This window comes from Perca flavescens, chromosome 17, assembly GCF_004354835.1.
Source record: "Perca flavescens isolate YP-PL-M2 chromosome 17, PFLA_1.0, whole genome shotgun sequence".
Classification (NCBI taxonomy): Eukaryota; Metazoa; Chordata; class Actinopteri; order Perciformes; family Percidae; genus Perca; species Perca flavescens.
Window position 1 is genome coordinate 12,945,407 of NC_041347.1, and position 13,413 is coordinate 12,958,819.

A 13,413-nucleotide genomic window follows, 5' to 3' on the forward strand; every position below is an offset into this window, starting at 1 on the left:
AAATAACCAAGATGTGTTTATATGGTTTTATGCGAGCTGTTAAGACACCAATGACATATTGTTTGTCATAGTCAGTAACATTATTGTTCCACTTGTGGCCAAACTGAATGTATCGACTTCAAAGGTGACAAACGCTATAAGATGCGCGCTCTTCTCCATGCCTCGGGGCTCAGTGAACTGTCACCCATGCTGAAGCAGCAGCATCCCCGCTTGGTGCATAATTTGACACAGCGACCTGGCCTTTGAAGCGGACAATAAAAAGTCTCACGAGGGCTAATCACATTACGCACCATTTGTCTCGCTGAAGTGAAGTGTTACAGCACCTTCCGTAGGAGCGTTTTAATCAAAGACCGAGACAAGGCTGCTGCTGCGCACATGTCAACAGGAGAGGCAGACCTCCTGTAAAGAGCCTCCGGCCGGGTGTCTTCCTCTGCGCTACGACGCGTCCGTGTGCCCAGTGCGCCTCCGGGGACCACCAAGGTTACTTGAGGTTGTTTTAAGGGAGTCCTTTATTGTGCTGTATAGTGGCATATTACTTCCAATATTAAACTGTGTTGAGATGACTTGATCAGCATACATATCTGTGATTGAATGTCTATTGGAATTGGGAAACTTTATGAAATATGCCATAATATTATTAATATAAGAATTTGTAGTTTTAACGATTGCATTTTGGCCCTGTGACTATACAGGACTTGTATCATCAGAATGTATGTGATCTGCAACCGGCCGGACACCAGTTTGGGGAGGGTTGGGAGGGACGAAAGAGTTAACCAGGGGGAGGGAGCCTGCACATGGGCGTATAGTATAAAACCACCTCAAGAGCGCACATCAAGAACAGCGTGAGTTTTGGTTAAAGCCGTAGTTTGATATGGTTTCACTTGTTTTCTTGCAACAGGACTCGTTAGAGACGCACGCCGGTCCATGTATTCATTTTTTTTTTTATAGCTAAAGGATGAAAACTGTTTTTGAAGAAGACCGAACTCCACCGTGAACTCTAGGAAGATCTATTTTTTAACTACCTGTACTCTTTTCTCCAAAGGTAATCTCGTCGAATAACGTTGGGTGGTGCAGAATGTGGACAAAACAAGAAATGCGTAAAAGGGCTCAAGTGGAAATGAGGAAAAGTGAAGTGTGAGGCTGAGAATGACACCAAGGGGCAACTGGGCTGCAAGTTTCCTGAGCTTGGAGATTTGACGAGGGCGCAACAACAGGGGAAAGTGTTAATGCTGCGCGCTGGATCAGTCCTGCAGTATTGAATACACTGTAGTAATTGGCAGATCCGCGCATTAACTCATATCATACTTTGCTCAAAAATCTGGAGATATGAACAATCAGTAAAAGAGGATCAATCGTTATTTAGCACACAGTTTACAACGAAAACCCCACTGGATCCAAATCAATTCACAACACTTGTTTTTCCAAATTATTCGACTCCGATCCTTTTCCCTTCATTTTTGCAATTCTGATTCCCGAAGTGGCTCCGAAGTGGTGTTGCGGCTCCTCGTCCCCGGCGGATCCGGAGGTTGGAGGCTCTGCACCGGGAGGAGGCGGAGTCGGAGCTCCGGCCACACCGCAGGATCCCAAGAGCGGCCGCGTCAAAAGGATGGTGCGACTGGCGGCGGAACTGCTGCTGCTCCTGGGACTCCTTCTCCTTACCTTGCACATCACGGTACTACGGAGCAGCCCGCTGCCCCAGGGCAATGGAACTCTGAGCCTGGATCAGGACAGAGCACTTACAGAGGTGAGTTAGGAAATCTATTAGTAGGGAGTTGCTTTCCAGAAGGGAGAAAGGGATTTCTTGGGGGAAATTTGATGCGCAAGGTGATATCTAATCTTATTTGGTCACAGATGGGTTTGATAAAATGCTGATTTGAGCCAATGGCCCAGGCAAAATAAAGCCTATATTCCCCAGGAACTCTGTGAGTCTTTGGCGGTTGTTGACATACACCGGGATGGGGTCTCCCCAGGGTGTCCCCCGGGAATGACAGGGAGCCAGCAGAGGGATGGAAGATGAGGCAGGGTCAGAGATCAGCCCCCTGCACCAGACGCACCACCCTATTGTTGGGGGTTAAATGCTAGCTGCAGGCACTTCTCTGTCACCATGGGCTCATCACTGTCATCCAAGCTTTCAGTTGATGAGGCAGAGGGTCAGAGCTGAACCCATGAAGGACCCCCCCCCCAATGTTGGGAGAAGAGTCTGGCATCAGACTGCTCCAGATCAAGTCTAGCTTTATTTGATCCTACTCACATGTGTAGGCAAGGCCACATAGACACCAAGATCAGACATGAATGTTGTGTTGTTTGTTGTGGAAAAGACAAGAAATTGAATAATATAAACGTATAAAATAATAGAAGTTTTGGAAATCGTTTGACATTGATGTCTGGTCAAAATACAGTTTTTAATGACACCTTTTTGGGTTGTGGTCCAGTTTAGAACATACCTCAACAACATTTCAAGAGGGAGACATTTGTCAACATGACACCACTTAAGACAGGTTCTACAGTTTAACTGGCCATTTTAACATCGGCATAAAGCACACTGACTCCAGGAGCGCCTCAAGTAATGACTCAAGGGTTAAGACAGGTCTGGTATCAACAGGCTTTTTTAGAGAGTGTTAAGCATCCTTCAGCTGCTTTTTGATGTATATTTAGCATGCCGCTGAAATATGATGGATATTTATGCCCACTGGAATGGTGTCCCTTCATAAATTCTTTATAAGGGCTTTGGGGGAAATGAATGGAAATAATTTTTACTTCAACAAGAGGATGGTGAGGGTAATTTCTCTTATCTCCACTATCACTGTAGACCTGCCTGTGTATATGCAAGAGCAAGCCTGTGTTCGGTTGGATATTAGGGCATGCAAAGCCGAAGAAATATTCCAGGAATTTATCAAATATTTGTCACAAAGCCAAATGTTGGATTGAACGAACAGGATGAGGACCAGGAGGGAGTTTCTCCTGAGGACATGCAGCAAAAAAACTAAACACATGCCACCCATTCCAACTCCAACATCCCTTTTGTCACTAGTTCACATTTACATAGAGATTCTGGCTTGTGATGAAAGAGCCCAACATTGCCACTCATGTAGAGAAAAGCGCTGAATGTGTTGTTTTTCATTTGCCCATGAAAGCTCCGACTATGTGCGGATATGCTTCACTGGTCCGCCACTGAAGACGGTGATGTCATCTTTCAGCCGGGCTTGTCACGGCCCAGGGGGTGTATTGTGATTCCAAGGTGTCATATTTAAAATGCCATTCACAGGAACACAAATGACAGGATGTGGCTCCGTGCACCTGTAGTGGAGAGAGAAAACGCTTTGGTCCAAGGCACTTTATCGTCACCGACTCAGGAAGGCAGATTCATCCACTGTGGTGGTGTAAAGACTCTGGTGTCTGATTTTATAATTAAAAAACAGTATTTGTCAGCTAAGAACACACAGCTACAAATACTGTACTAAATCATGAATTTTTTTTCAACCCTTTGTTTTCTACCCTTGAGCTTATTACCGTATGTTAATTTTTTTAAGAAGTAAACCCTAAACAGTTCACTCCTTAATAGCAACTCAGTTTGATCCTGTAAATAAATACATACGTATGCCCAGTATGAGGCATGTGACAGGGGAAGGATAGTTCCTCTTCCACCTACATAAGTGTAGTGCTGAAAAGCATCTGGCACAATGTGCACTGCCTTCATTTCCTGCCAGCCTCCCTGGGGGAAGGACCCCTGAGTTGCTCCCAATTGAAAATTGAGTCATGCCCCTTTAAGCAGCCCTCACAAAGTGAAAAAGGGGGAAGCGGGAAAAGAAGAGGAGATAACTGTGAGGAGGGGAGGGGGGGGGGGTGGCTTGTGTGTGCAAATGTTCATTCATAGCTTTTGAGAGTGGGGGGTGACATCCTGGGAGGCCCCAGATGAACTGAGGAATGGTGGTGTCACTTTTGATCTCCAAATTAAAGCATGTTCCTCATTAAGGAAGATCTCAGATGAGTGATAGGGACTGTAAAGCTTCCCGCCACCAAAGGGCAACACTGCTGATTTTTTAACATTTAAATGAGTTAGTCCTGTGTGCCCTGTTACACCCTGCATGGGCTGTATTAGAGAAACATGAGAAAACAGCATGTTTTTCTCATTATGTTTGTTAAAAAGCTCCACTGAGAATCACTTGGAAAAGACCAAGAGAGGTGTTTATGTCGACATTATCAGGAATTTACCGACTTTACACACAACTGATACACAACTGCCATTCCTTTCAGATGACTAATTTCCGTGTTGGGCAGTCTTTCCATTATTTTCAACTCTACTAATTCCCCTCAGTCATTCTGCTAAAATACGGATTGAGACTGAAAAAAATCTATTAGGGCGTATATACAATTTCATGGTTTGTCCTTCACACTGCTGAACTCCCAGATGGAAATATAGATTTAGTGAAATCTCAGAGCTTATGGGGAAAAGCACTTTAGATTTCTCCGCTTCTGTCCAAATGATGGACTGTTTTCAATACAATCTCACACTTTTCCAATTCAGCTCAAGGCTTTAATCAATGGCATTGTAGTTAAAGCTTTAGAGTGTAACTTTTTTTTTAATATTAATGAACGTCCGTTACATTCAAGCCATTGCCAAATGAGTTAATACAAAGATAGTTAAGACTATCAGCTCCACAAAACTCTCTCTGTATTTCTCAGCATGGCTGTGTTTAGAAATTGTTGTCGTTTCAGCGACTTTTGCACACAGAAACTCAGGTGAAGATAATTACCTCTTCTGAAGAGTCCATCATGTTTTTTTAATCCTCTGTGTCTTCCTTGGCTACTAGCAACTGCGTGGAGGAGGGGTGGGGGCGGTGTGAAATTACGGTTGGCTTGTATCATGTTGATGCAACAACAGCGTTGTTGTCATTACTTAGAATTCCTCATGAGGGCGACAGAAACTACGCACTATAGCTTTAAGGCTGATATTTATTTTGAGAAAATCAGCATCTGTCCTGTTGGCACCAACGAACGAGACAATAAACTGTATGTCAACCCTGTGTTCACATTCCAGTAGCATCTAGGTTTGACTGTTCAATACTGAGCAGCTCTCATATTTAAGTGTTTCTGATGTAGCTTCTGTATAAATAAAGGTGGAAAAGCAATACGGCATATTACGCAATGACAGCTGGTGATTGCATTGTCTGTTTTTGTACACCTTCATGCATGTCTATAGACATTACCTTGCCTAGTTTGGTCACAGTTTGTAAATGTTGTGGCTTTTTACAGCTGACAGATAACACATGCCCTACAGCATACTACAAATCTGTCTATGGTAAACAGACATGTACAATGAACCAACCTGTTGTCAATGTAGCACATCATAAAATATATTTCCCTATCAGAGTCCAGTGACATGTGATTCAAACAGTTTATTAAAAAAAAAAAACTTAAACATGAAACTGGGTGGTCATCTTAGGTGGTTATAGTAGTAGTTTGGTAGCACATTATTAACAATAGTTTCATTCAAACTTGCAGCACACCAATTAGTAATTCTCCCATATGGAGCATTCTTAATACTGTACTATCTGCAAAATAATTTATGGCCTAAACAAAAATAGTAATAATATTTTCGTATAAACTGACAAACTACAAGCAGGCGTCCGCTCAATGGCCTCCCATACTGAGTGTTGCCCTGGGATTAATCCGAATGCTTTTAAAGTTTGATTAGATAATCCGCCTGCCATGTGTAATACGCCATAATATGACACAACAGAAGATTCAGCCAGGATTAGACTGGATAATGGATCAATCTGCCTGCAAACACTGTGACTGGGTTTTTACAACCCAACAGTTTGTGTATTGTGAACCATTTGTGGTGGCATCTGCTTTCTTTTAATAGAGTTATAATTTAATGACAGTTATTTCTCTGTGTTAGTAGGTAGCCAGAGCATTTTTGGATGGATTTCCTTAAATGCTGTTTGGCGTTTGTGAATGAAAGCATCTCACGGTCTTATGATGGGAAAACAAAGGGAATTGCCTTGTTTTCAGCGGCAGGGAAATAACTGTTTGCAGTATTAGTATTATGAAACAGTAATGTCTGGACTGAAGAGCAACTTGTGTGGTCTGCAGTTGCATGCATTAACCATAAAAATATGACCCCCCCCCTCTAGAGGAGATCAACCACACGTTACTTTATTTACGGTTGTGTGTATGTTTTTACATTGGGATTGAACCTGTAAGTGCTGTGTTGGGCCTGCTCCCTGAGTGGAGCTCAATTACAGCCAGTGACTTCTGAAGCCTGGGAACTTGAAAGACAGGGTTATCACGTGGGCATCTCAAAGCCCAAGTACTTGTGATAGAACCAAAGAGGGTCATGTGATGTTCACATAAAAGGGTTGATAGCAGATGCACAAACTATGTTGTTGAAATGACCTTTTTTCTGTACTGAGCGCTCAGCCATAATTGTTTGGTTATGATACAAGACATTTGTGGCTTTAATTTAAATCTGCTTGTTCAGAATCATTTTCTTCAGATTTTATGATTTCGAACATAAATTCTCATAAAAACTCGTCATCTTATCTCTTTTTAATTGGTGGCTACAGGCAAAATGCACAACCATCTACTCTTCCTCCTCAAAATTATGGGCAATAGTATAATCATTGTAATTATGGCAGTAGCTCACATTAAGTATGTGATGTGAACGCTTTTTAATTCTTTGAACTGCATATCATCCTATTAACTCCATCTGTGAATCTAGAATCTCTCCATCAAGTGAAGTAACGCTAAATAGAATATCTTTCTGTGCAGCCGCTGTCCCCCTCTGCGGTTGAATTCAAGTTACATGTACATTTATAATCCTTTCTCCCTTGCTGTGCAGCTCCATTTATTTATTGTCCCAGAGTGCACCTTGGCTGGACACAAACAGCTCCACTGGGGGCTTTTATGCCCACCACAATGTGGCTGAACTGACACTTTGTCTCTGACTGCCCACCGCAACAATACAGCACTGCTGCCATATTCTCAGGCCTCCGCCTGGCCACAAAAGCACTAGGGAGGAAAAAAATGGGACATGAAAAAAGAAAACAAGGAACATGATTGATGGTTTTCTTTGATCTTATTTTGTGCCAGTCCAGAACGGATGATTGCAGACTACTTATGGCTGTCTGTCCAATTGAGAAATAATTGTTCCTTCTGTGCATACCTGACAGAAGACATATGTCCTCAACTGTCGTTTTGGGATGACTTTACAACCCCCCTGTCAGGAGACCAAATGTTTTTTCTGTAACTATTTTGCAATGTTTTCTTTCTGGCTTTCAGTATAGTCCCAGTACAGGAAACCCATCAGTCTTACATGCTCTTTTCTCCCAGCCAGAACCAGAACATGCTAAAAATGTCCACATCATATAAATACTGTAAAGCAGCAGCATACTCTGTCAGTTAAAAATGGAAAATATACAGTCTGTAGCTGTAGCATTGGCTCTGTATGCAGGCTCTAGACACATTATATTTTGGGGGAAGTAGACAGACGTATAGCACTCAGTGTTTCCCCCACTGTTTCAGGGGCTCCTTCTTTCTGGGCCACAGGATTTATGACAGACGTCATGGCCACATGAACCTTTGTCAACATCAATCTAATGTTGCTGAGTGTGCAGACTTTGTAGATGAAGTGACAGAAGTGACAGGGCCCTGACAGGCAAGAATTTCCTAAAAAAAAAATATTTTAATAACCTTATGTTGTTAATGCATAAACAATAATAAATCAATATTATGTTCTCTCCTCAGCAGAACAATATAAATGCAAAAAGCAGCTCCTCTGCCCAACTGGCTCCTGAAGACCGGAGGTCTGGTCCAGAACACCGGTTGGCCCACCGGCCTGCCACCCTCCCCTGGGCACAAGGCAGCAACGCACACAGGGACGGCCCTGGGGCTTTCCTCCTCGATCTGCACAACTTCCCCGACCTCTCCAAAGCCGATATCAATGGACAGAATCCCAACATACAGGTGACCATGTGTGTCTGTGCACCTGCCAGTGTGCTTTGATGCTTTCACTCTCTTGTAAGACATGGCTACTCAACCACATAGGACAGGAAGAGCAAACAGGAAGGAGGAGAATAGTTTGGTGCACATCACTACACCTTTTTTTTTTTTCCCCCTGTCCCCTTTCACACTTCCTGACTCGTGGTCAGGCTTTAGATAGACACTGAGGTCTCGCGTCCATCATCATGACATCTGAATGGCAGACACCAACCAGCAATGCCTCACACTCCTACTAACCCATGTGCAGGAAGACAGACAGCAGCTTATGTTAATGTGTCCCTTAGTGGTGCAGATGGCCAAGTAACCGCTGCCATGTTTAAATCATTCTCCTGTCTAATCCGGCGAGGGGGTCTTTCCATTTCTGAGAGCATCACTGCTAAATCCTAGCACGAACAAAGTGTATTAACATCTCAAGATGTGGGAAGAGAGCGGAGCAACCAATTGAGCAAGGGCGTGAGGCTGTGGGAGAACAGGGAGGAGGAGGAGGAGGAGGAGGAGGAGGAGGAGGAGGAGGAGGAGGAGGAGGAGGAGGGGGGGTGTCTTTGATCTTGGGATTCATCTGGCTTTCATGGTCTGGAGGAGGCTGAGTAGCCCTTTGAACTTTGTGTTTAGGTGGAGAGAGCCCAAGAGGTGGGAGGGTGACTGTGGGGCAGGGGTGGTGGTCCCCCCTCATCTGGGAGGCACATGTGTTAGGACAGAAAGGGGGAGGGGGTAATATTGTGCACGGGACTATCAGAAATTGTCACCTCACGGCACCCAATCTACTCATTCTACCCCAAAATGATTGAAATACAAGTATTTACTTCTTTGATGAATTCATGTTGAATACTGACTTTACATTGACTTCTGTTCTTTGATACAGGTGACTATTGAAGTGGTGGATGGACTAGAGGGTCACGAGCACGAAAAAGGCCTCCGTAAGGAGAGCAAACCCAGCTGGGCTTCTCCTAACTGGAGAAACTGGTGGCCTCAATCTTCTTCACCTTCCTCGTCTTCCACCACTCATCAGACCGAGGAGCACGATCGCACCTACGGGAGCAACAGCAAGGACAGCAACTTCCTCAGGCCGCCGGCAGACTGGGACAGAAGAGGAGGCACCGGGGGAGGAAGCAAAGCTCAAACCGAATATGGTGAGAATGACAAGAGGGTGTGTTTGCAAGGAAATGAGTGCACAAATGCACATGGCAGAATATTTAGCCGGGTCCATGGTCTCTTTTGAGCACTGGTCTCCAGGGTTTCCACAGATGGCCATGGCCTGATGTGGAATCTGTAATTTGCAGATTTTGCTGATTTAAGCTGTCACCATAATAAGTGCACTCATCCCAGGCGAGCCTTTGGGAGCCCCTGATTGAAGCCTTAAACACGCTTTTATGAGATGGATTCCTCTGTGGTGCGGGGCTAGCTACGTGAGACAGTTTAAATGCCTCCGCTACATCAAAGTTCAGCAGCACGACTGGGGCCAGAAGCACCGTTAGGCTGCCACAGCATCCTCACAACACTCTCCAAAAGTAACCCCACTGATAAATCTGCCGTGGAAGAATTTACACTCACTGTCATACAATAAGCGTCCGGCCCGTGTTGTAGCATGCCCAAACCAACATGGTCGAACAGGAATGTGCATGCTGTGGAATATGTCATTTTATCCACTTGCACTTACCCAACAGTGGTTAGGGAGGCGATTTTATAATCTTTTTCTGTCGAACCATAGCCCATGTTTAATGTTTCTGGCTTATCGCTGCGGTCAGCTCTCCTTCATCCTTCATTTCATACCACATAATGGACAAGAAAATACATTATCATCATTTCTGTCCTGGTTTTAGATCTAATAATCATAACTGTGGACAGGCAGTGAGAATTAGCCATCACAGGCCATTGGTAGTGCATTCAGCCGTCTTATCTGTGGGCTGAGGACAGGTTATCATTACGTTTTCTAAATTCTGAGTTTTGTCTGAGCTGCCACCAGCTCTTTGGCCGTAGTTAGTTATAGAAGGGGGAGGGGAGCAGCGCTTGATGACTGTCTGGCCTGTATTCATAATGAAATGTTCATAATGAGGGGCAGATGGCAGCGGAGGTGGGGGGTATAGGAAGGTTTGGAACCCGGCCAGAATTACTTCCATCTCAACATGCCTACATTAATTCTCCTCATTGATGGAATACTGCTTTCAAGATGTGTGAAGAAGTGTGTGTGTGTGTGTGTGTGTGTGTGTGTGTGTGTGTGTGTGTGTGTGTGTGTGTGTGTGTGTGTGTGTGTGTGTGTGTGTGTGTGTGTGTGTGTGTAGAGCCGATTGGAACTGTTTCCATGTATACCCATTACAGTGATCTTCTCAATGATAATTGGAGTTAAAGAGGATTTCTTGCCATTTCACTTCCTATTTCCAAACCAATGAATCACAGATCACAGGGATACTCAGGCAGCGCAGAAAAATGTCTGTCAGATCCCCTGCAGCTTTGTTGGAATTAGCAAAACACTTCCCTGTTACTTCACTAACTGAACTCACATACTGTGCCCTATGCCATGTACGACATAGTGTATGTGTGTAGACAGGCTTGCGTGGTATCTGCTTTGAGGGCCGAGGTCAAGGAGAACTTTGAGCCCCCCCACTTCCCCTTTCATGTCCTCCCCCCACTTATTATTAGTGAGGCATGCTAACAGGCCTGAGTAAGTTCAGCATGTGGCCTGCATCAGAGCTGAGGATCTCTCTCTCTCTCTCTGATCCAGACTATATGGACGGAGAGGGGGACTGGAGTAACTGGACAGTGTGCAGTGTCACCTGTGGAAATGGCAACCAGAAGAGAACCAGATCATGTGGTTACGCCTGTACAGCCACCGAATCCAGAACTTGTGATATGCCCAACTGCCCAGGTAAAGTCTTGATTTTTTTTAAAAGAAATCCAACAGTAAAAACGGCGTCGATGGATATTACAGGGTAGTTTGCAAGTGCGTGAGTTGATTTAGTAGTCTTTCATCTTTTGATCCACCTTTCGCTGTGCATTCATCTCTCTAAAAGGTATCGAAGATGCCTTCAAGACAGCAGCTACTGAAGTGAGCCTGCTCGCTGGAACAGATGAGTTCAATGCCACGGAGCTCTTTGGTGTTGGTAAGATTCTGCCTACTCTTGTTTTATTTCAGACTATCCGTCATTCAGACGTTCTTACACTATCAAAGACCAGTTTATCCATCTGGCAGCAGTGTTCCTGCACACACTTAGCATTCCTCATGCTCGGGCTGCGCTCCATTACTGCGCAGTGATGAAAATCTGCAGCAGGGCAGGAAGAGCACAGTATGCCGCTGCCTGCCCACAATCTCATAGTCTGTCTGTTCGGAATTAACCCGGTGGAAACAACAACAACTTCATTAAATATAACACCTTCTCACACTTTCATTCTCTAATGTTGGGAAGGAGATGTAGCATTTAATAGTGTCTTGATTTCTTGCAGACACGGACAGCTGCGAGCGATGGATGAACTGCAAGAGCGACTTCTTGAAGAAGTACATGACCAAGGTGGCAAACGACCTTCCCAGCTGCCCTTGCTCTTACCCAACTGAGGTGGCGTACAGCACGGCAGATGTACACGATGCTCCCACGCGCCGAGATTTCCGTTGGAAAGACGCCAGCGGGCCGAAAGAGAAGCTGCAGATCTACAAGCCCACGGCCCGTTACTGTATCCGCTCCATGCTGACGCTGGAGTCCACCACGCTGGCGGCACAGCACTGTTGCTACAACGACAACATGAAGCTCATCACTCGCGGCAAAGGGGCCGGCACGCCCAACCTCATCAGCACAGAGTTCTCAGCCGACCTGCACTATAAGGTGGACATCCTGCCCTGGATCATCTGCAAAGGAGACTGGAGCCGCTACAACCAGGCCAGGCCGCCAAACAACGGACAGAAGTGTCCCGACAACCCTCAGGACGAGGACTACTACAAACAGTTTGAAGAAGCAAGGGAATTCTAGCCGGCTGCAAAGTAAAAGGAAGAAAACAAACAAACACTGCTTAAATGTTCAGCTAAACCTCAAAAATGGTGCTGAAACCATTTTTTTTTTTTTTTTTTTTTTATTCCGTTTTAGATAAAAATCACAAAAGAACTTTTAGGCTCTGAGGAACAATACTTAACTTCTCTTATGAACCAAGAGGAATACAAATCCAACAGAGTCAGAACACTTACTTGCTCACAAGGAATTTTTCTTGACTTCACCAAAACCAGGCACACAACGTTTTAAAAAAAACATTTTGTTTTTTATAAAATATGCCTCTTAAAAAAAAAAAAAAAAAAAAAGAATGACATTTTTTGCCAGTAATTGTGTCACCAATTGGTCACTAAAAGGGAGAACTGAGTTTTTATTCTTAAAAAAGGGAAATGTATTATTCTAGGACTGTTCGTTTAGATTGTGTCCATGTTCGTCTCCGTAGATTGTTTATGTTTGGTGAATCTGAGAGGCCTGTGGTAATAGAATGAGATCCTTCAGGAATGTTTTGTGTGTGTGTGTGGTGGGGGGGCGCGGGACGGGACGGGACAGAGAACAGGGTTTTCAAATTTGCTCTCGTTTTCTCATTCACACTATCCAGGTTCTCATGTAAGCTTGTGAGTTTATTTAGCATGCACATTTTTTTTTTCACCAAAAATTTACAACCGTGTCCCTTGTGTCTCTGAGGCAGATCTTTATTGTAAAAAGCCTGCATTATTTTTGTAAAGTATTTATTAAGTTGTAGCTGTGTCTGAGTTGGGTGTCTAGGATTCTGATTCACATATGGCTGAATGCCAACTTGAGATTATGCTCGAGCTGAAATGTTGGCATCAATTTGCGTATTTGTGTCTCAAGTTACGACGAAACCATAATAGAGCGTAAAAGAATGTGTGAATTCATCTGTACGGAAAGATTTTTCAGATATAAATCTATAAATCCATTTTTAAAAAGGCTAATGAATGTGTTGCTAGAAAAACAACTATCTTTGCGTATATGATCTTCATGGCAAATAAATCTTAACACAATTTCAAGTAAAGTTTCATCAGCTATGTGATATTTCTTCGGAGGGGGGAGGGTAAGGTTCCCTTGAATGGGACTCAAATTCTGTGTCTTTGGCATGTATCCTCACATTCCTGAGTAATTTCTCAGTAAACACACACACACACATACACGTACATGTACACACGTGCGCACACGCGCACACACACACACTGCTGCCTGTCCATATCAAGGACCTCTGACCATTCCCTCTCCGCTGAGTGCTGCAGTCATTGTCGCACAGAGAAAGCCATTCATGGTGCCCTCATTCCTGCAGTCTAGTGTACGCCACAGCTGGCCGGGTGCAAGGCTCGTCTTTATAACGCAGCAGGCCCCAGCACGTTCCACCACCCTAAGGCGCTACTTGCAACCGCCTAGTCGCTTCACTATTCATACAAGATTC

The 13,413-nt window shown here is 44.3% G+C and overlaps 1 protein-coding gene across 2 annotated transcripts; it reads left to right on the top strand.

Moving 5' to 3' along the window:
* Nucleotides 1-838: 838 nt before the first annotated feature.
* ism1 (isthmin 1) lies at nt 839-12,483 on the top strand. Of its 2 annotated transcripts, none has more exons than XM_028603649.1 (6): nt 839-1,744; nt 7,750-7,968; nt 8,867-9,134; nt 10,724-10,867; nt 11,013-11,102; nt 11,443-12,483. In XM_028603649.1, exons 1-6 carry the CDS (start codon nt 1,607-1,609, stop codon nt 11,958-11,960), a joined length of 1,377 nt encoding a protein of 458 aa, XP_028459450.1. In that variant the 5' UTR covers nt 839-1,606; the 3' UTR covers nt 11,961-12,483. The 2 variants fall into 2 exon arrangements, with proteins under 2 accessions (XP_028459450.1, XP_028459451.1); XM_028603650.1 differs by having other exon boundaries at nt 7,753-7,968.
* The last annotated feature ends 930 nt before the right edge of the window (nt 12,484-13,413 follow it).

Excerpts from the sequence above, each read along its gene's own strand:
- ism1 (XM_028603649.1), top strand. The coding sequence starts at position 1,607 with ATGGTGCGACTGGCGGCGGAACTGCTGCTGCTCCTGGGACTCCTTCTC. Across the intron at positions 10,868-11,012 it reads TGATATGCCCAACTGCCCAG|GTATCGAAGATGCCTTCAAG; the intron begins GTAAAGTCTTGA and ends TCTCTCTAAAAG. Across the intron at positions 11,103-11,442 it reads CACGGAGCTCTTTGGTGTTG|ACACGGACAGCTGCGAGCGA; the intron begins GTAAGATTCTGC and ends GATTTCTTGCAG.